The 21924-nt window shown below is 47.2% G+C and overlaps 5 protein-coding genes across 5 annotated transcripts; 3 read left to right on the forward strand and 2 right to left on the reverse strand.

The window, feature by feature from the left end:
- Positions 1-2055: 2055 nt before the first annotated feature.
- On the reverse strand, positions 2056-3857 carry BDW43DRAFT_282657 (uncharacterized protein). Its single transcript, XM_032042657.1, has 7 exons — positions 3631-3857; positions 3558-3577; positions 3472-3508; positions 3349-3416; positions 2822-3291; positions 2373-2751; positions 2056-2351 (listed from the first exon to the last, which is right to left on the reverse strand). The coding sequence occupies exons 1-6, from the start codon at positions 3770-3772 to the stop codon at positions 2409-2411; spliced, it is 1080 nt and encodes a 359-aa protein (XP_031898106.1). The 5' UTR covers positions 3773-3857; the 3' UTR covers positions 2056-2351; positions 2373-2408.
- A 1653-nt stretch (positions 3858-5510) lies between these two features.
- On the forward strand, positions 5511-6890 carry BDW43DRAFT_301746 (alkene reductase; the record flags this gene model as incomplete). Its single annotated transcript, XM_032045101.1, has 3 exons — positions 5511-5768; positions 5874-6509; positions 6558-6890. 3 exons carry the CDS (start codon positions 5511-5513, stop codon positions 6888-6890), a joined length of 1227 nt encoding a protein of 408 aa, XP_031898107.1.
- A 4442-nt stretch (positions 6891-11332) lies between these two features.
- BDW43DRAFT_140659 (putative transcription factor kapC) lies at positions 11333-12881 on the forward strand. The gene is made up of 4 exons (XM_032038311.1): positions 11333-11487; positions 11738-11753; positions 11957-12234; positions 12286-12881. Exons 1-4 carry the CDS (start codon positions 11434-11436, stop codon positions 12793-12795), a joined length of 858 nt encoding a protein of 285 aa, XP_031898108.1. The 5' UTR covers positions 11333-11433; the 3' UTR covers positions 12796-12881.
- Positions 12882-13793: 912 nt separating this feature from the next.
- Positions 13794-18472, forward strand: BDW43DRAFT_301748 (putative RNA helicase/RNAse III; the record flags this gene model as incomplete). The annotated part of the gene is made up of 7 exons (XM_032045102.1): positions 13794-13907; positions 13998-14026; positions 14192-14237; positions 14331-14583; positions 14656-14803; positions 14860-15945; positions 15994-18472. 7 exons carry the CDS (start codon positions 13794-13796, stop codon positions 18470-18472), a joined length of 4155 nt encoding a protein of 1384 aa, XP_031898109.1.
- A 282-nt stretch (positions 18473-18754) lies between these two features.
- On the reverse strand, positions 18755-20402 carry BDW43DRAFT_140744 (uncharacterized protein). The gene is made up of 3 exons (XM_032038312.1): positions 20224-20402; positions 19919-20154; positions 18755-19856 (listed from the first exon to the last, which is right to left on the reverse strand). Exons 1-3 carry the CDS (start codon positions 20245-20247, stop codon positions 18866-18868), a joined length of 1251 nt encoding a protein of 416 aa, XP_031898110.1. The 5' UTR covers positions 20248-20402; the 3' UTR covers positions 18755-18865.
- Between the last annotated feature and the right edge of the window lie 1522 nt (positions 20403-21924).

Here is a 21924-nt window from a genome sequence, read left to right on the forward strand (position 1 = left end):
TAGAGAATCATAAATTAAGTATCTCTAAAGAAGAATCGCTTGTATAGTAAATTATATCTCTAGATTGACGTGGAGCAAGTTCTCGGCCTGCTTATGTACAAGAAATAGCTAACCTTCTGCTTGCTAAGCGTGATCCTACTGTTACTTCTACTACTATTGGCAAAAACTGGGTTTTAATCTTTATTAGGCGCAGGCCTGAGCTGAAAATATGCTTTATATACAGATATAACTATCAGCGTGCTAAAGCTAAAGATCCTAAGGTTCTGCGTGCCTAGTTCCAGCAAGTAAATGATGTTATTTAGCAGTATAGTATTATATTAAGTGATATCTATAATTTTGATAAAACAGGATTTATAATATACCTAGTAGCTACTGCTAAGGTAGTAACTAGGTCTGATATACAAGGGAAACCTTTTATTATACAGCCAGGAAACCGGGAATGGATTATCTCTATAGAATGTATAAGTTCTAATAGATAGACTTTATCTCCTTATATTGTTTTTAAAGGCAAAGTGTATATAGAGGCCTAATATAAGAATCAAGATATCTTATCAGATTGGAGGATTAAAATAAGTCCTAATGGTTAGACGAGCAATGAAATTGGCCTATACTAGTGTGGTTCCTAGTATGAGATAGGACCACCTTATATATATACCACCTAACAGGTTGACTACTTTTCAAGTAGTCAATTGCTGAGCTTTTAGCCTAGTGGTTAGGTGGCTGGCTAATGGAATCACACTAGCTACAGAATTATTTTATACCTGCTACTACAGGCTAATCTATAGGACAATATTGCCTACTTATTCTTAATAGCCATGATAGTTATCTTATACTTTAATTTAATCAGATTTGCTTAGAGAATGATATTATACCAATCTATATGCCTGCTCATGCTTCTTATAAGCTTTAACTGCTTGATATTATCTGCTTTTCATCTCTAGAAAAAGGTATATGGAAAATTAATTGAATCTAAAACGCGCTGTGGAATCGATTATATTAATAAAGATAATTTTTTATCAGTCTATTCCAAGGCCTGTAGGCAGGCCTTTACTAGCGGCACTATCTACAGTACTTTTTAAGCAACTGGATTAGTTTCTTTTAATCCTGAGCAGATTCTTGCTCATATTACTGTACAGCTTAAAATCCCCACATCTCCAGGCAGCAGACTAAGCAGTCAAGGCAGCTTAGTATCTAAAATACCTTATACTATAAAATAGCTGAATAAATCAGAAACCAGGTTAAAAAAGCTGTTAAGAAATCAATCTAGAAGTCCTGATTCGCCTGTTAAACTGAATTTAAATTAGATTTTAAAAGGTGCTGAACAGGCTCTAGCTAAGGTAACTATTTTGAAGTATTAAATTAAGTAATACCAGGATACTCATGAAAAGTAGCTTAAAAAGTAAAAACACTCTAAGAAGCAGCTTCAAATAGAGTCAGGTATATCAGTTCAGGAAGCAAGGGCGCTTATAGAAAGTAGAGAATATACAGATAAAGCTATACAGGCAGATAGGGCTTTACCAGCTGAATCAGCTCCTAGACGCGCCCCACCTAGGTGTTCTGGTTGCAATGTACAGGGTCATAAGATTATAAACTGCCCGAATCAGTAGAACTACTCATTATTCTATAGCAATACAATTAAATGGTGTTTTGTATGGCTTCAATTTTAGAAGGCGGCTGGGTGGCCGGGTGGCCCGGGTGGCCGGATGACCCGGGAAATACGTTACTCCATACGATAGTATAGTAGATTAAATAAGGCAGTCTATGCGCGGAATTCTTCCCCTGGAGTTGACAACGCCGATTTTCTCCGCTCGCCTCGCCCGCGAGTGGGGGCCCAAGCCGCCTGTATATTGCCCACATATTAATTTTTAATACCTTTAATATAAAACCTTGACAAATCCTTCGGGATATTGCCACATGGCCGTTGGTGTAGGTTGTATGCAGAAAGAACTCCACTAGTGATGATCTTCATCGCTAGATCAATCTTTACATGTATAGTTGTTTTACTTTTTGCAGGGCTATGACGAGGTCATGTGGTTCGGATGAGGCGATCTTATAGATTGAGGGGTGTTTGGTTTTAAGGGAAAAAATAATTCATCCTTCGTAGCAATGGATCTTGACATGCATACGAGATGTCGTAACCATAACTCTATCTGATAATGTGTTGATATACATTAGATACATCCAAAATGACATCGTGAGTCTTCTAGAACAACAATCAAGAACCAAGCTTCAGACCTGTATAACCCAATAGAATCAAGCTCCACAAAAGAAAAGTAAAAGAAAACAGGGGATAGGGCGTAGGGAAAATGTTTAGAGAAAAGCCTTACTAAACCTACCGGATATCTATTATAAAAAAAAAAAAAAAAAAAAAAAAAAAAAAAAAAAGGTAATAAGAGTCGAAAACATCGTTAGAACTGACTCCGCTGCGCAGGCTCGTTTCCAAGAACCTCCACAGTCTGCGACACATCGATTGTTTTATGGATTCCACCGTCGCCGGCAGATCCGACGTCCACTGTTCCCGCGTACGTGATCAGATGGCTTTGATCGGATCCGAACTCAGGCTCGGTTCGCGATCCGATGGCAGAGAACCCCTTGCTGCTGGCGCCTTTCATTTTGCTGAGGTGCATCGAGGACTCGTTTTGGTTGTATTTGTTTGAACCGTAGCTGTAGCCGGCTTGGCGGATCTTGTTGATCACGATGTTCATGGTGGGGAGACAGGCGCAGATGAGGCCGACGCCTCCTTCGGCGTTACTGGTTGAAACGTTAGTCTTTTGTCGTCTTTGGATAGTGTGCTTATTTGTAAACCGGGATTTAGACGTACCCAGAAAGAATCACGCAGGTGAACATCACGGTCATATTGGGGGAACTACCGTCTCGTAGAACCAGGATCAGTCGGTAGATACTAAATGCAGTGGCTAAGCCTCCTGCAGATAACATGCCGATCACCCGCATCTTTTTGCTCCGTGACATCTGTAGCGACCAGGTTAACGGAAGCGGGAGGACGAGGATAATGGCGTCGGTGACGGCGCTGATGACAGAGTCGGCAATCAGGGCGGCTCGTTGATCGAGACATGAGGCTGGCTGCCCTGTCCAGTATGCTGGGACAGGGTCACACATGCGAATTTTAACAATTTCAGCGATAATGTAGTAGATGGTGAGGCATCCGAGGAGTCCGTAGATGAACATGATTCGGGCTCGGTATGGCGCGAAGATCCGGATCAAGATGGAAAGGAGGGCGTATTTCACGAAGAGGATCATGGGGCAGTAGAAGACTGTCGCGATGTAGCAGAACTAATGGAGTCAGCTTAGTATCGGAGAGTGCCGCTTCATAATTGCGCTGTGGAATACCTTTTTGAAGGGAACCTCCCATTCGGGTGGCACTTCTGTATAGTGAATACCTCCTCCATATTGGCCGACTGGCGGATTAGTTAGTATAGAGAGTTACGGCGCATCAATGGGATGTGGACTTACTAATAATGGCAATAGCGCAATATACCATGAACAGAATCTGCGGATGGTTAATCGACGCTTCTCCTGCGGTATGTCGAGGTACCTACCCATGCTAGTAAGCAGAAAGCTAGGCTCAAGTCAGTAACCACGAATTGCCTCTTGATTGAAGTTCAAACATACTATCTTCCACTACGACAAACTGCTTATACCAACACCGAATGGCGAACCGTGTCGCCACGAAAATAGTAACGATAGGAATGCACAGACATTGTGTGACGAGATTTATAGTATTTAATGAAGACGTAGGATGATTGTTTGTCATTGTTGATTCCCACAATGCAGCATGATGCCACTTCCAGAGGCTCTAATAGAACAAAAAAAAAAAAATAGAATCGAAGGATTCAAGGGGGGCGAGTCCACAATATATCGAAGACCCTTACCCAAGACCGACCAGCGTCTCCATCGATCGTGTCCCCGTTCTCCTCAATGAAATATTCCCTTCTCATAGGCCACTGTAGCCGTCAAAGCAGATGGAGTTGCCTGTCGGAAGGTGCCTGTGAATTTCCGAAAATTGACGGTTAAAGTGTGGTTAAGACCCGCCACCGCGATCATGGATACATGATAGAAAAACCTAGTTGGGCTTGGGCCGCTGGAGGCAAAATGAGGATGTACAATAGGTGCATTGAATTCCCCGGAAGTGGCCAACGGACGGTCATTGGGCTTTTGAAGAGGAAAGGATAGACGCCACCTAACCACGGTGTCGTTTCAGTGATCTCCTTCGAGTATGAATCGCGAGTAAACTATTCGTAGACCTTTCTATGATTTAGGCAAGAAATGGGCAAGGTGGAGCGTCTATCGCTTTACGTCGATGCTATTGCTGTCACTATGTCACCAGCAGTCCGGGTCGAGCCCAACACCAAGTGGACCTAGAATTCCATGTGATGAATTTAAATGGGCCCTCGGCTTTCTCCTTTTTATCTACTTGGGGTTTAGCATCTACTCGTTCCCGATGATATATAATCAGTAATTGTGTTAAGTGGTCCAGTCAGGATATTAAAATTTCCAGACGGCGCACACGCCACAAGTTCAACTAGGCGAATCATGCATTAACTTGCATGCGTAGCTTAAAGTACTATACCCGGCACTATTCGGAATCCTTCCATAGTAGCCTGAACTATGCGAAAAAGAAAAACTTGATCCGCGGAATTGGGTTGAGGGATCGACGGCTGACACAACAAACGTTGTTCAAGTTCCAAGGACTCATAAGGGGAAGTTCGGAAACATTTTGCAGGTAAATCTGGAGCTGTGGAATGAAGCCGACCCGTGGCGTGAGATTGTAATTTGTAACCCTAATGAACCAGCACTAAAGGCACTTCGTCTAACGAATCTCGCGTAGGTGGAGAACGGGAATGACAGAAAATTTTTTTAATTTTGCTTTTCTGTCCTTAATTTTCTTGTTTCCTTTGTTCTAACTATGACTAATTTCGGCTTTTCTATTACGTGTGGAATCCGTGCCGTCCAATCCCTTAATGATCCCTCGGTTCTTGTTGTTCCACCACAGACATGGCATTGAAACAGTGTATGATTCGGGGCATCACCTGGACGAGACATGAGGAACATGATTGGATCTCAGACGACCCTATCTCTAACATGGAGGCCTATGGTAGTACAGTTCTGGCCGTGGAAGTTTCTTCGTCTCTAAAGGTTCAACCCGCGGCCCATAGTTCCAGCGCCGCTCATTGGAGTTCCAATCATGATCCGGCTCCATATGTCAACCCAGTTCGGTAATGGGCTATTAGAAAAGAAGAAAAGGAGGCACGATCGACGGTGAGTACGAGGGGGCGGAGATATTTCCTATCGATCACCAACCAAAAAGGCTAGTAATAAGTACCGGTCGTGGCTCAACTTTGGGTCGCACTCTGTCTTCCACTTTTCCTCATTTTCCTTCCTTTTTGGACTGGGATCCAAACCATATCTATACGCCTCTAATAATTAATTGCTACCAAACTTTCAGCTCGTTGATCTTCTTATTTCTTTTCCGAAAGCCTCGGCGCCCCACTATGACGATTCGCAAGCTTGAGGGCGAAAGCTCCAAGCTATTCCAGTCGCTGGACATCAGCAACGGCAAAATCAAGCTCAGCCATCGTGTAGTTCATGCGCCAATGACCCGCAACCGAGGCGTCCCCTTGAACGCCACCAGTACCCCTGAGAGTCCCAATCGTATCTGGTATCCAGGAGATCTGATGGTTGAGTATTATCAACAGCGCACAACTCCCGGCGGGCTGATCATTTCGGAAGGCATTCCGCCTTCACTCGAGGTAGGCTCTTAGTAAAAAAGCCCGGCTACACCTCCCCCGCTCTATAGTTAGAGACCCAGGGGAGTGATGGAATAATTATAGTAACCAATTTCCCTGTCGATCTAGAGTAATGGAATGCCGGGTGTCCCCGGTCTGTTCACCGAGGAGCAAGCCACCGGCTGGAAAAGAGTGGTTGATGCGGTCCACGCCCAAGGGGGCTACATCTTTGCTCAACTTTGGCACGCTGGCCGTGCTACCATCCCTCAAATGACCGGGTCTCCAGCTGTCTCCGCCTCTGCTACGGTCTGGGACTCGCCGACGGAGTGTTATTCGCATCCCCCCGTGGGATCGACAGACCCTGTCCTCTATGCCGACCACCCGCCAATCGAATTGACCGTCCCACATATCAAGCAGACCATTCAGGACTATTGCAAAGCCGCCAAGACGGCCATGAAGATTGGGTTCGATGGCGTCGAGCTACACAGTGGAAATGGATACCTCCCGGAACAATTTTTGAGCTCGAACATTAACAAGCGCACGGATGAATACGGTGGGTCGCCACAAAAGCGATGCAAGTTCGTACTGGAATTGATGGAGGAGCTGGCGAAGACGGTGGGTGAAGAGAACTTGTCTATCCGTCTGTCGCCATTCGGCCTGTTCAACCAAGCCCGTGGCGAGCAGCGTGTGGAAACCTGGACCTTCCTTTGCCAGTCATTGAAGCGGACGCACCCCAACTTGTCCTATGTCAGCTTCATTGAACCTGTGAGCTCCATACCCTCCTCCTTGTTTTACTTCTGCTAACAGGCATAGCGCTACGAACAAATCTTCAGTTACGAAGAAAAGGATAAGTTCCTGAGCAGCTGGGGTCTCCTGGATGTGGATCTGACCAGCTTCCGCAAAATCTTCGGTGATACCCCTTTCTTCTCGGCCGGTGGCTGGGACCAGACAAACTCCTGGGGAGTCCTAGAAGAAGGACGCTATGATGCTTTGTTGTATGGCCGGTACTTCGCCAGTAACCCGGACCTTGTGCAGAGGTTGAAGAAAGGCATTCCCTTTAACGCTTACGAACGTAGCAGGTTCTACGGACCGTTTGAGGACAATGCTGTGGGCTATGTTGACTATCCTCCTGCGGAGGCTCAGTAAGCTCTGGTTTATACTTGTATTGATTTGTTATAATGTAGTGAAAGCACTTACCTAGCTTTGTCGATCTGGTGATACCATACATTGTATATACATACCTTTACTGCCTGCAACTAAACATATTCACTGTCAGAGATATAACTGGCACAATAAACCGAGGAGATGAAAAGATACATTCCGCTGATTGATTGGAAAGCTTCTCACCAAATCCCTCACTGTAAAAAGTTATTCCGCATTCGGCAACAAATAACAGTCTGCATGCAATTAGTCCACGTGATGTTTCCATCACTTCACTGTTTTGAGCGGTCACTTCCATGAACTCTCTGGCAGCGTCTTGCAAGCCTTTGAACGGCCTCAGATATATAAGGGCCCTTTTACTCCTACATTCTGTCCACGTCTTCAAGCAACTCGATACAATCAATATTTCTTCTATATTGAGTCTATCCTAAAGCTCTTTCCTCCCTTGCTCGTTGACCCCGTGCAAGATGCTATTGACGCAGGCTACAACCAAGGATGGTTCCCCTATATGAGGACTTGACCCTCTCTGCGTCCTTTTTATATGCGTTTATATACCCCTTTTTTACTCCGAGGTCAACCTGATTATACAAGGGGACTATACCCGACCATGGTGTCGCACATCTACTAGGCACCACCATCGCAAACGCTTTCGTTGAACTTCAAGCGATGGTGGTTTTGCGGACCCGTTGGTCTATACGTCACAGAAGCTCCAGTCCAAAGCACGGAATCCTCAAGACACTTCCTTGTCGCAGTGATATAGCACTCCGAAATCAAGATGATATATCTTATATGGGTAAAACCCACAACCCCCGTACGATGTTAAGGCTCCTTATGAACTAGAAAAGGGACGATGTCAGGTAATTATCTACATGCTTGTAGCATTGGACATGAACTTTGGCACCCCATACGGCAACCTTCCGGTGTATGGACTCTTCAGTGATCATACCGAGAGGACAGAGGATAGGGAGACGATTGAGTAGCTTATTAGCTAAAGTGTGCTCTCAGCCTCGTACCTACGGGACAAGGCTGTCAATTTACCGTCAGTCCTGTCTTATCCTCTCAAATATCTTTGATGTATCTATATACTAAGCGACTCAGTCCAGTGTGGTTATAATAGAGAGCTTCGTGTCTCTTAACTAGCTACCTTTTTTGACGATGTTAGGAACGCAGAAGTTCAAGACAGGAAAGCGTCTCGAAACACCATTCAACACTGGTCTCTGTCTTGACCTGCTGCACCCTCAAAATCTTAAGGTGACTAGAAGCAGCGCATGTGCGCCACGAAGCCTACTACATGGGGCCTATTGACTATATATTGCATATGTTTGCGATGCTTTGAAGTTCTCTTCATATCGTCCGATGCTCTAAGGACCACTTTTCCGTGAGCCTAGTCTCCAAGGTCTATGGGGGCAACAGATTATCCCATATATATAATCGAAGTTGCTTGGGAGGTCATATAGTCGATCCATGGAGAGAGACCTTTTTATAAGAGCTTGGACTTTGATGATATGGACGAAAATCGATATTACACCGCTAAACCCTCTGTGCAGTACAGTGTTTTGACTCTTCCAATCCTGGATATCTGTCAGCTTTAAGTAGCCGAAAGCCTTGTCCCCTTGATTCAGCTACAGCCTGAGCAGTGCGCTTGGACATACATCTTGCTTCTCAGTCGGTACACGACTTTCCAGTCCTTTCCAAGGTATCACCACATCAGACTTGAACCCTTCCCAAAAATTGCAAGGTACTTTTAAGTCTCTTCACCGCGAGGTAATATACTCTAAATACTTGAAAGATACGGAAAAAGGCTTTATGACACCCATCAGGCGTTCAACTCACCAGATCAATAACATGATAATGTCCCTCATTCTTTGTTTAGTAATAGAAGTCGGTGTATAAAACATAAAGTTCCTTGTTCTTGAAGTCCCATGTCACAGCCTTTCTTTCTATTGGGTAAATCCTGATCAGCCAACTTGATATCATCTTGTAGAGTCATAGGTCAATATATTTCTAACATGTGAATGAAAGGTCTCAATAGTGGAACTATGCTTGGACAAGAAAGCAAGATGGTATGGAAGAATCACACTTACCATTGACTACTCTACACCAAAGGTCTGATCTACAGCTAGCAGCCCAAGGCTCTCATATTGCTTTTCTTCCCACGTTGATATCGCATCATAATAAGACAGAAGTGTAGCTCGAAGCAAATCTCACATGAAATTTCCCAAAATTGGGCAAAAGATAGAGCTCTCCGTCATCACCATTTCAATTTCTTTTTTTTTAGGTTAACTCAGTACTACCATAATCCACAATGGATCCAGACTACATTGTCCCGGCTCCCGATTCCCTGGGACAGAATTTAAACCAAGGTTATAGGTGGGTCAGCAACCAAGATCCACACATTATGAAAGTGCCACCAAGAGCACCACGGTCCATTAACTCGAGGCCGGGGTATTATCTGTTTCAGGAAGCTAGTTTACTTCAAGGTTCTTAAGTTGATGGTCCCTTTGTTTGTGGGCCGATAGAAGCTAATACCATTGCTTGGTAGATATTATACTTCAACTGTTGAGCATAAACTCCAGGATCCATCTTCAGCCTCCAAAAGTCCTTCCATTACGCCCGATAGTAGATTTAATATTTGTTCCGCCCCTCCGGGTCGACGCATCGAAGTGAATCCATTATAATTGGTCATGTTATTAGTCCGATGGTTGGTGGGAGATATTTGACACTATGCATGTGATAGTCATCATAGGGATGCTCTTGTGATGATATTAAACCTATGAATTGGCCAATAATATCCAATCATTTATCCAGTTCCATCCGGTACTATGTTTATTGTCTATAATTGCATCTTGGTCAGCGTTGCTTCCGTTATATCACATGCTTCATTCACTCATTAAGCCCTTGACAGGAATCCTACCCCTAAGACCCAAATGTATGGTGTATGCGACAGTATGAAATGGCCGCCTTCACATGATAATTGTTTCTTTCTTTCCTCTACGCATATGTCGAATTCAATTGATACCCAATATTGTGAATTGACCATCCCGCTCACATGTACAGTGACGATAAAGCGATGACAGGCAAGTGCAGGAACACTCGAAATTGTGTATGGTCTGGCAAAAATAGTTCTCACTGAACTCCAGCACAGCGTAGTTATTGCTGAAGTATAATGCTTTTCGAGGCATTTTCGACCAGTTGGATGAAACCATGGCGAGTAGGCATGTACATATGTAGCTGGAAGGTCTAGCCTGCTCGATACATCTAGTCGCGTTAGTTATCTCGCCTTCCGCCTGCCTAAATGTGCAAGCATAGGCAGAATCATGCGATAGAAGCCCAAAGGCGGTGACGACCATGCTTCTCCGGTCAACAGCTGGACAAATATCGTCTATAGGTGTAAGCGCATTAGCCACATCTCCGAGAGCCTAATTTTCGTCAAGCGTCTCGGAGTTATCTTGTTTAACAACTTGTAGGGAAATATACCCCAGTGTTTGGAGGATCGTGCGCGGAATCAAGTGCTGTAGGGTTGATGATGTAGAGGTATATATTTCCGCGGATGCATACATGTCTACAGCGTTCTGTACCTTGTGTTAAATGATACCCGTGTCCTTTTGAGTACTGCTATGGGGAAGTTCCTACTGTGAAAAATTAACTAATTGATTAGCGGTTCGATAAACCGAGTATTCGGAATTATCGTGAAGGTTGTTTCAAAGCTCTGGTGAATTGATGGAGGACAGAGCTTTCCCGTGACCAAGCGTGCGGAAGCGCCGGAAGAATGAGTCAGCATGAGTCGGATCAGTCAGCAGAAGGATTCAAAGCGGGGGTGTTGATTGATGCCTTGGCCGTCATGTCTACCTGTCCATCTACTGATCGATGACTCGGAGTTATTGAATATGTTACGTAGGATAAACTGCGTCAATTGGTGTATCAATAGACAATACGAATGAGCCATGAGTAGATCTGTAGACAATCAGTCATGAAATGGGAGAATATCCCAAATATAATGCAATATACCTAGACCTTGGGGGTCGGTGACCGAATCCGAATAACGCGCTGTTGTTGTGGTTTGGTGATGGCCTCCTGCCTCAGGTTTCCGCTCTGGCCCCCACTTTTTTCCTCTTTGTCCCACGTCACGAAGCGTCTGACTGATCTTTTAACTAATCGCCTCAGACTCCTCTTTTCTCCTCCCCTTTTTTCCTTAGTCAACGTGAGAATTCACCCTTCCCTGCTTACGACATCACCATAATCAGTCAGCAAAAACTAAACTAACTAACGTTACTTTGATAGTCTAGGCTGATTCATCATCGCCTTACCTAACACTCCTAAATTAAACCAAACCAAACTACTGTACTTCTGCTGCTTACCTCATCGCGCGTCTCTCATTCCAATTCCTCTACAACTTCACCTGTTTTCCTCGGGGAACGGTCGTTGGTTCAGGCTCAATTACCTGACTTCCTCTTTGCTGGATTCGAGTTGACGTCGGTGTTGCGGATCCTCTCGGGCGCGTCTTCGTGTTTGAACCTCCATACTCTCCATGCAGCCTACATTAGCCCCAGCGCCGCATCCAAGCATGCAAACATCTGCTCAGGTAAGCAGCCTGCGGTTTGTCATCAGATCATTGTTACCCCATTGCCCACCACACCCATCCGAGAGACGCAACGGGACTGGAGCTCTGTCTCACGATGTCTTTCGGTGCTGGTATCGCGCTTTTCCGCTCGCGGGGACCGACCCGGCATCATCCTAGCTGTCGCCACGACGGCTTCTCCTCCGCGGTCGCGTTTCTTCCAGTGCACTGTGAATAGCTTGTAAATCGTCACACGCGCTAATTGCATCTATAGGACCATGCGGACCAGGGTAAGTGTCGCATTACGTCGATCGTAGAGGAAGGAGAAGGAACAGCCTGAAAACAACAAAGAAATCGGAGGATGACGTCCAGCTACCGCGTGCTATGAAGTCATATTTACCCTGCACTTGTAGCTTCGACTCGCCTCGATTGGCTCTCCTTCTCTAGGATATACGAGGGAAATGCTAACGCAAAGATGGTTGTCTGAATATAGTCCTCCATGATCAACTCCTAGCGGCCCATCAGCACCTATCACATCCGCAGCAAACGCGTCCACAGGCCTCCACCGCGCAGCCACCGCATATGCAGCCCAATGCGACAAGCCCCCGCGACCAGAACAACATCGATCCGGCCATTTCGGGAGCTGCGATGCTCAGCGGTCCGCCACAGACGCCGCCACAGCCGGAGCCCACGGGCCCGGAGAGTCCGAAGACGTACGGCAAGCGACCGTTGTCGACCTCTAAGCGTGCCGCTCAGAACCGTGCTGCACAGGTACGTTGGAGATCGGCCAATTCCGCGGGAAGCTTGCTGACTGGTAGATAGCGAGCATTCCGCCAGCGCAAAGAAAGTTATATTCGCAAATTGGAGGAGCAGGTGAAGGAATTTGATACCATGTCAGATGCCTTCAAGGGGTTACAAGCGGAGAATTATCAACTCCGCGAGTACATCATCAATCTCCAGTCACGACTTCTGGAATCCCAGGGCGAGGTGCCCGAGCTACCAGGAAACATTGATCTGAGCCAGCCCCGGACCGACTTGAATATCCCGCAACCCGGTGCTGGGCCTGCCACGGCGTCTTCATCGGCGGCAGCGCCACCTTCAGGCGCCCAGCAACCGCAAGGGCCCGCCCAGGGTGCCGCGGTTAACGACGACATGAACTCATTGAATCGGATAGCTGTCGCAGGCTTAGGGATGCGCAAGCACCCCAATGAAGAGGCCAATTACCTTGGCAATAACTTTCCGGGTCGCCGCACGCGTAATGATGAGACCCAAGCTGACTCGGATGTGACCAAGGCGGAGCAACCTAGTCATGGGCTCCCCATGGTTTCATGACCCCATTTAGCCCTTGTCCTTTTTCAAAGCTCTAAACCCTATTCTACATCCAGATACCGGTGTTATCGCTTCTTTGGACGGTGTGTCATCCTTGTGGTATGACTTTATTTCTGCTTTTATCTACCATTCTCTTTGTATTCTCCCGCTTTTTATGCTTGGGTGTATGGCGTGATGCTGCAACGTTTTCTTCATTTGATGCTTTGGAAGGCACGGTGTTCTGCGTTGTGCCTGGATTTAAAACGCTCAGTCCGATGGGAACACGCCCCGTCATTAATCCTCTTTTTATTTTCATCTTTTTCTCGGGGGGAATTGATTGAACCCATAAATACACTTAACTGGCCAATTGGACTGAAGGTGTTGCTTCCTTTGCTTCCTTTTTCTCTACCAGTGTCTTCTGTTCCAAACGTTAACATTATAGGTTTGTATGTGTACTATTCAACAATCGTACAAGTTATCAACTCAAGCCAGGAGAAAACGTAGAAAGTTCGAAAAGAAAACACGCCTATTTTGAAACCCACCCTCTACTCGAGCCTGACTATCTATAATAGACATATTATTATGGTCCTCCACCAGACAAGGCTAACTCTATGCAATAGAAATACAGTAGGAGCCTAGAACAGGGTGTACGGTCCAAATAACCCCCTGTCCAAGAGCCAACCAGTCCGCGGTCCCTAACCAGAAAGATAAGACCTTTACCCCACATACTACTACTACTACTACTCCTCCTCCCACATCTTCTCTATTGTTTACAGACTCTTTCAACACCCCCCAACCATTAACATAAACATACCCTTTTCCTTATCCCTTGATTCCTTTACATTCACACCGATAGTCCTCTACCTTACTCTGGGTATTCTATTATAGCTACGTACAGTTCTTCTCATGCTTGCTTTAGTGCACGTTCTCGTTCCATACCAGCTCCCCTTTCGAACTCTGGCTCTGCCTAACACTATTACTATCACTATCACCATCGGTGTCACTATCATCCCGCAGCCACCATGACGCTTAAGAATGACCAGAAACTCCAAAGTAAAAATGATCTATATTATCGACCGAGAGGATACCAATATGAGATGTTCGAGGCTAGTCTGAAGCAGAATATTATCGTGGCGGTATGTTTGCCATTTATTCATTCACCCCTGTCATGGGGATGTGGATACATACCCTATGTATTGCATGCTGATACTGAATACGTGGAGTAGATGGATACGGGTACGGGGAAGACGCAGGTGTATGTTTATTACTATTTCTATCTTCTTGTCTTCTCTTTTCTTTGTTCCGTGGTTTTTGTTTTTGGGTGTTGGGTTCATTGCTTGGCTTTGGTTTTCTGATACTTGTCGCTGTTATTTATGTGGGGGACTGAAGTTAATTGGGCTTGTTTGGGGTCCGATTCTAGGGCGTTGTTACGGATTGCGTATGAATTGGAGGGCGGGTCTTGCAAGGTGAGTTTTTCCTTTCTTTCTTTCTTTGGTTTACTATTTGTATAGAAGGTTTGATGGTAATAATACATGGACTGATTGTTGGTTTCGTTTTAGTTGACGTGGTTTTTGACTCCGACTGTGGCTCTGTGTCTTCAGCAGTATGAGGTGATCCGGAGCCATCTTCCAGCCGTGAAAGCTTGTACGATCACAGGGCTGGACAAGGTTGAGAGGTGGAAAAGCCAGGATATCTGGGACGCACTGTTGAAAGACAAGCACGTGGTGGTCTCGACTCATGCTGTGCTGTTCGAGGCGTTGACGCATGGGTTCGTCAGGATGTCCCAGCTTGGTCTTCTCATATTTGACGAAGGTTTGTTCTGCTTTTCTGGTCTGACTGACGTGAAGGGCGGACTTGCTGATGCTTGGGGTTCGTTCGGTCTAGCTCATCATTGCATGCGACGACATCCGGCTAACATGATTATGTTTGATTTTTATCATCCCACGATGAAGGAGCACGGTGGAGATAGCGTCCCTCGCATTTTGGGTCTGACCGCTAGCCCGGTTGTCAGGTCAAAAAGTCAGGATTTGAGGTGAGGAACTTCACTTTTCCATCATTCTCATTGTGACCGCTCAACTAAGTCGTCAGAACCCTGGAGTCGAACCTCGACTCCGTTTGCAAAACTCCCCAAGTCTATAAACAAGAACTCACCATGTATACTCATCGACCTGAGTTACTGAAACTAGTATATAACCCCATAGACATAGACATGACGTCTGGCAGCAGGGCGTTGCAGGCCCTCCTTCACGCCTGGGAATCGATTGACGGTGATGGCGATCCGGATGCTATACTCTACAGTGGCAGTAATTGTCACACAAACGGAGGGCTAAAAACGCTCATGAGGCGAAAGTCAATCTGCAACGAACAAATAGAACGCTTCGTGACTCGTAGCCGACACATCTTCGAGGAACTGGGAGAGTGGGCAGCAGACTACTACATCTGCACGTCTATAGAGCAGCTGCGCACTGCTATTAGTGATAGGTCTTTGACGCTGGAATGGGAAGACGAGGAGAGAGTCTTCCTTTCGAACTTCCTGTCGAGGATACCAATACGTGAGGTCCAGGCGAAACTCGCAGACGTTGACGACTTCCCTATGTCGCCAAAGCTCGAAGTATTGATCAAGTTTCTGGCCAAGTTCAATGACCCCGAGTTTTCAGGACTGATCTTTGTGCAACAAAGGGTCACCGTGAGCGTTCTGGCCCAGTTGCTCTCCTTTCATCCTCAAACAAAGAACCGTTTCCGATGCGCAGCTTACGTCGGCATGGCAGGGAATAACGGTCGCCAAGACATGGTGGGCGAGTGGCACAATCCGAAAAAGCAAAGAGGGACGCTAAACGACTTCCGAAGCGGGCGCAAAAACTTGATCGTCACGACCAGTGTCTTGGAAGAAGGCATTGATGTCACAGCTTGTAGTGTCGTTGTTTGCTTTGACAAACCGGCGAACTTAAAGTCTTACGTGCAGCGGCGTGGTCGGGCACGACAGAGGAAGTCAACATACGCTATCATGTTCTCCACTGCGGATGAGAACTGTGATTTGCCCAAATGGCAGATGCTGGAGCAAGCAATGGTCAAAGCCTATCAAGACGAAGAAAGACACATCCGGGAGGCACAAGCCCAGGAAGACATAGACATGGATGAAAACATCCCGGAGAGAATTATTGTCGAGGCCACCGGGTAAGTGGTTTTCTGCGCTCTTGTGATCCTCGTCTTAACACTTGATAGTGCCGTCATAACGCCAGATTCTGTCGTCTCACATTTATATCATTTCTGCGCCGTGCTTCCTGAGGAACGGTATGTTGATAATAGGCCAGAGTTCTCATTCGAGAAGGACAAATTAGGCCTTATCAAAGGCACGGTCATTCTGCCTAGTTGCGTACACCCGAAGGTTCGTCGCATTGAGGGAAAGCTTTGGTGGAAGACAGAGCGCGCAGCGGTAAAAGAATCCGCTTTTCAAGCATACAGGGCCTTGTATGAATTTGGCCTGTTGAACAACCATCTTCTGCCATTAACGAATAACCCCGAGTTCAAGCCTAACGACGTCAGCACTTTGCCTTCCGTCGTAGAGGTATCTGAGCAGCACGACCCCTGGGCAGAGTGGGCATGTTCATGGGACTGTCCAGACATCCATCAGATGCGCATAGGACTGGAGAGCAATGGACACCCAACGGATGGACTATGTATGAAAATGATCGCGCCGACATTCTTGCCCCCGCTAGCCCCAATGACTCTTTTCTGGGACCGCGAAACCACTCTTACGTTGTCATTTGATGTTCCAGAGCGGATCCCGACAATGGCCGCCGACTGCGTGAAAAACATGAGGGCCATCACCGCGCTTTACCTTCAAGCACCCAGAAGCCGACAATTGCCGGACCAACACGACTTCGTGACTCTCTTTGGACCCGATCTACCGAGTACCGAGCTGGCGGATTGGCTCATTTTGAACGCAGGACACGAACCTGGCTTGGAGGTGTACTCAAAGGGCGTTATGCCTGCTGCGATGGGAATAGTCCGGGACCTTTCGCGCTACAATGCGCCATTCTTTTGTCAGAAGTGGATTGTGTCCAAAGCCGGTCCGGTTGAATTGGAATGTGGCCCCATTCCACGTCGGAGAAACTTTTTGCACCCCCTGACTTTAGAGAACGGGCAGTGTGATGCTACCGTCGAAACGGAAGCAGTGGCTGCTAAGGTACATATGGTCGCAGCAGATAGGTGCATTATCTCCAAGTTTCCAGTTTCCGTAGCCATGTTTGGTTTGTTCATTCCGCTTATTGTCGACCGACTTGAGAGTACATTACTCGCAACTAGACTGTCTGCAACCATTCTGTGTGATGTCGGGTTCAGGAATATTCAACATGTCGTCACAGCGATCACGGCACCATCGGCACAAGGTGAAACAAACTATCAGCGCTATGAATTTCTCGGGGACTCGATCCTGAAATTCACCGTCTCATGCCAGCTTTTCTTCGAGAACTTTAACTGGCCCGAGGGCTTCCTTACCGAAGGTCGCACCGCCATTGTTCAAAACCCACGTCTGACTCGGGCTGCTCTTGACGTTGGATTGGATGCTTTCATCGTGAGCAAAGTGCTCACTCCTCGTAGATGGACTGCGCCTTTAATCTCAACAAGGCTGACAGCTGCCCCCTCTAAGAGGCAGATGTCGAGCAAAGTGTTGGCGGACGTAGTCGAGGCACTTATCGGTGCCGCCTATCTAGATGGAGGTCATGCCAAAGCTCAGGCCTGCATGCATTGTTTCCTTCCAGAAGTTAACAGACAGCCCCTGGACATTGCAGCCATGACTGCAAGCTCGGACGCCGAACCCCAGACTGTGCACCACGTCATAGACAATAACTTGCAGAAATATCTCGGGTACAGGTTCAAGAACAAGGAGATCTTGATCGAGGCTCTCACCCACCCTTCCTGCCAGCATGACCAATCGACCCAGTCCTACCAAAGACTTGAATTCCTCGGCGATGCCATCCTGGACATGGTCATCGTACCCATAATCTTCCAATACTCCAACAAGATCTCGCCAGGAGAGATGACCCTGATCAAACATGCTGTAGTAAACGCGAACCTGCTCGCATTCTTCTGCATGGAATTTTCCATCGGGCAAAGAAACACCAAGGTCGAACAGACCCCCGACGGCCGATTTGCCATCAAGTCGGAAACAGAGTCCGTCGAGCTGTGGGGCTTCATGAGATTCAACAGCCTCGACCTCCAGACCTCGCGCGAAGCGGCTCTAAAGCGCCACAGCGCACTCCGAAACACGATACTTTCCTCCCTCTACAACGCCCCCAATTATCCCTGGCAACCGCTCTCGCAGCTCTACGCGGATAAATTCTTCTCGGACATCGTCGAGAGCGTTCTAGGAGCCATTTTTGTCGACTCGGGCGGGGATCTCTCCGCCTGCGAACGCTTTATCGAACGTATAGGACTGCTGGCTTATGTTAAACGGGTTCTATTAGAGGGTGTTAACGTGACTCACCCGAGGAGTATCGCGCAGCGACTGTCGAAGGGGGACGCGATGTTTGCTCTTAAGCGCGTCCCGGATGAGAAAGGCGGTGCCACATACCAGTGCACGGTTACTATGAACAGTGTTCAGATTATTCTTGTGGAGGGCTGTCTGTGTGGCGAGGAGGCTGAGGTGAGGGCTGCTTATGAGACGATCGAATTACTGCAGCATCGTCAGGAGGCTATTTGAACTGCCAACCAGTCAGTCAGGCCGGGGGTAACCAACTGACTAGCTTACTGAATAGATGGCTAACTGGTGCTGCCTTGAAGTGATACCATGTGTTGGGTGTGTGATGGTTGGTGAAAGTGAATGATGCGATAATAATGTGACGACAACTGTCATGTCTACTTATAATGATCATGAACACTGATGCATGTATGCTTGGGACATTGTGTTTTCCTTTTTCTTTAGCAAGCCTTGGATTGAGTCTTCAGTTAGATAGACATATGGATGATGTGCTTGAAACAAATACTGAACTCCGTTGTGGGATACATTGAACGCAGTAAGAATATGCACTATAAAGAAAAAACAAAACCCCACCCGAGATGTGCTAAGTAAACTATGTATACAGAACGCCAATGTTTATGCTTTCTTTCTGTTACTCCTCCGAACTGGCCTTCCCTTCGGTTCGGGTACTGGCTGCTCTTCCTCGACCGGCGTTTCTTGATTTTGCTCTTGGTCTGGGTCTTGGTCTTGCTTTTGCTCCTTGTCTGCCGTGTCGGCATCTGAGTCGTGGGAGTCAACCTGGTCATCTTCACTAGTGGCTACTATGACGCCGTCACCAGTGGCATCGCCGACCGAGGAGTGGTTCTCCGCCTCTGCCTTCGAGACGGGCTCCCATGTTTCATCCGCCACTTGTCGCTCGCTCCGGATGTCGGAGAGAACCTTCTTCGCCTCGCTTTCAACTCCGTTCCACGCACCACAGATCCCACAGCGCCAGTGACCGAGTTCTTCCAACGATTTGATTCCTGGAGGCGCTTGACCGTTGACAAGCCGACAGGAGCTACAGATCAAGGCAATCCTATTCTTCGGCTGCGTTTCATCTTCACCAAGGAGGACGTCTAGGAGACGGTCGTACCAGTGCGAATGCTCGACATATTGCGGCGCACTTGCGAACGCATTGGGTGCGAAACCCGGCTCATCGAATGCAGGAGGTGGAGGGGAAACAGGCGGTTGTTGTAGCTGGGGCTGAGGTGGATATGGAGAAGGAGGCGAATGGAAATCGGGAGAGGGAGCGACAGGCGACTGCACGGGAGTGGGACGGCGGATATTCGCTGTTGGGGGAGGAGGAAGGCCAGTTCGCCGTACTGGCGGTTGTTGCTGTTGTTGAGCTGTGGAGGGTTTACGCTTTGATTCTGACTTGCGCTTCTCGTCGCCGCCTCTCGATCGGGTTCGCTTAGGGGGTTCGCCTCCGTATTTTTCTAAAAGTTGCTGGGTGGAATTGTATTCGGTTGCAATCTTGAGTTTTTCAATGGTCTCATCCCGTTGCTTTTGGAGATCATCGAGGTAGTGTTGGGTTCTGCTGATGCGGTATTCGAAGTACTTGCTGCTGGCGGCGCGGACGCCACAGATCCTACTCCCAAATTAATTTCTGCGAAAAGGGGGGTTCAGGGCTATTCAGGGGAATTCGCGTACACCACGGGTCCTCCGGCAATGGCGGCATACTCTACCACGCCAAAATTCTGCCAACCAAGTACCAGCGCGAGAATAATTGAGTAGAGGAGGTAGGCGAAGGTGGTGTATAGCGTCCACAGGGCTTTGAAGCGACGGGCATTTTGGCGGTGAATGTCGAGACGGGCGTTGGCGCGCGTGATTTTACCGGAGAGAGCTGAGAGCGCTTTCTCAAAGGATGCTGGAGAGTTATCTTCTCCCTGATTGAGAGACATGGAGCCTTTGGTTAGTTGCGGTTCATCCTCTCCATGAACAGGCAGCCGACTTACTTTGAAGGGCCACAGGGATACCATTGCGACAGGGGGAATATAGATTTTTTAGAGGATGAATGAGTATTGCTGCATTAGTGTAGAGACATCATTGGAGGTATATTGATGTAAATCTTTCGCTGAGAAGGGCGTAGTGTACGTGATTCTCAAAAGTCAGAGGAGCAAGAAGGGTGAATAGGAATGCAGGAGATGAAGTTAGGAAGGCAAAAGAGTAAAGCTAAAGCTTCCGCCGAAAACGTCACGTCAGCTACTTGGCGCACAGACCACATGATCATCCGGTCGATCATTTGTCTTTAATTGACACATCTCTAATCTGTCCAGAATGAATTCTACATAACCACTGAAATTTTAAATGAAGAAGCAGCAAAGACTACTATTCTATTTTACTCTTCTTTCGGCCCCTTCTTAAACACACTCTGAAAATGATGACAAGTAAACAAGAAATTTGCTCGTCTGCCCCGTGAATCCTTCGAGGGGTAGAAGGACCAGTCTGCTGGGACTGCACCATTCCACACTCAGTGTAATGTTAACGAGAAGTAGGCTCAATCGGACAGCGATGACCCGATCTACAAATACAGAGTCCCTTGGGCTCCAAGGCACTGAATACGGAGTATGCCGTACAGACGGATGAAATCTTACCGGGTCATCGGTTATTGCTAGCCTCCTAGCTGAAGGACACGAGCAAGGATGGCCCCACTGTGATTCCTGACAGAGAGGCTCCTGGTTGATCTGGAGTAGGCCACAATGCACAGTAATTCTCCAAGGGCGTAAAGCTATAGGGACCAGGATACAGTCTTCCCTCGCTGTCTGTCATGGATTGACCATCATGGTGACCATCATGCGCTACGACCTCCGTATTTGCATAACGCCGCGTTCATGAATTTGAAATATTGAAGATCTTCGGCGACCTGTTCAACCCCTCTCATGTCCGAAAGAAGCCGAAGCCTGAACTGTGGAGCTCAATTCGCAGTTACCTTTGTCTCAGCATTGAAGGAGAAATCGCGGATACGCTTCCGACACGCCGTCACGGGCCACCAAACGCCACATAACTTGGGGTGCAACGGCTAAAAGCCAAATATGGCTATGTGCCATTCAACAGCATGTACAATCTCCACTTTCTTTGTTCTCAATATTGCTAGCCCAGACTTACCTGCGGCCTAGGCCTTGGGTGAGGTTTTTCTTGTCGAGAGAGGTGGATGTCGTGACCCCTGTACAGCATGTCCGTGGGCTTGATCCAGACAGGAAGTTTATCCTGGAGCATCCAGCCATTCTTATGTCCATAGTACTCCTTCCATGTATGCGGGACTAGTTTGATTGGTTAAAGCTGCCAGTTGAGCCCTGCATATACTGACGTTGGTCCTTATTGTGTTAGCAGTTGCTAGACGGTTGTCATCTGCAGATTAGGTTAAGTTGTACGCAAACCTGAATTATGCATGTAGTACATAAACGGTTGACGCTTGAAAGTGTTCCGGGATCGTACTTCTGTCTCCCCTACCGACTCTGAATAGGTCAGGGAAATCTGTTGAGTTTATTAATACTTAGTATGACTATTTAGTGGCGCTTAGTTTTGGATACGCTTTTTGGCAAGAGAATGGGGCAAGGGCTGACATTGAGGAGTAGTTAGATAGTACCTTTGTTAGTAGACTCAGACCGCGGTGCCTTGCGGAGTCGAACAATTGCTATGCTCTCCTATCGACTTGC

The sequence above is a fragment of the Aspergillus alliaceus genome, assembly GCF_009176365.1.
Source record: "Aspergillus alliaceus strain CBS 536.65 unplaced genomic scaffold BDW43scaffold_35, whole genome shotgun sequence".
Classification (NCBI taxonomy): domain Eukaryota; kingdom Fungi; phylum Ascomycota; class Eurotiomycetes; order Eurotiales; family Aspergillaceae; genus Aspergillus; species Aspergillus alliaceus.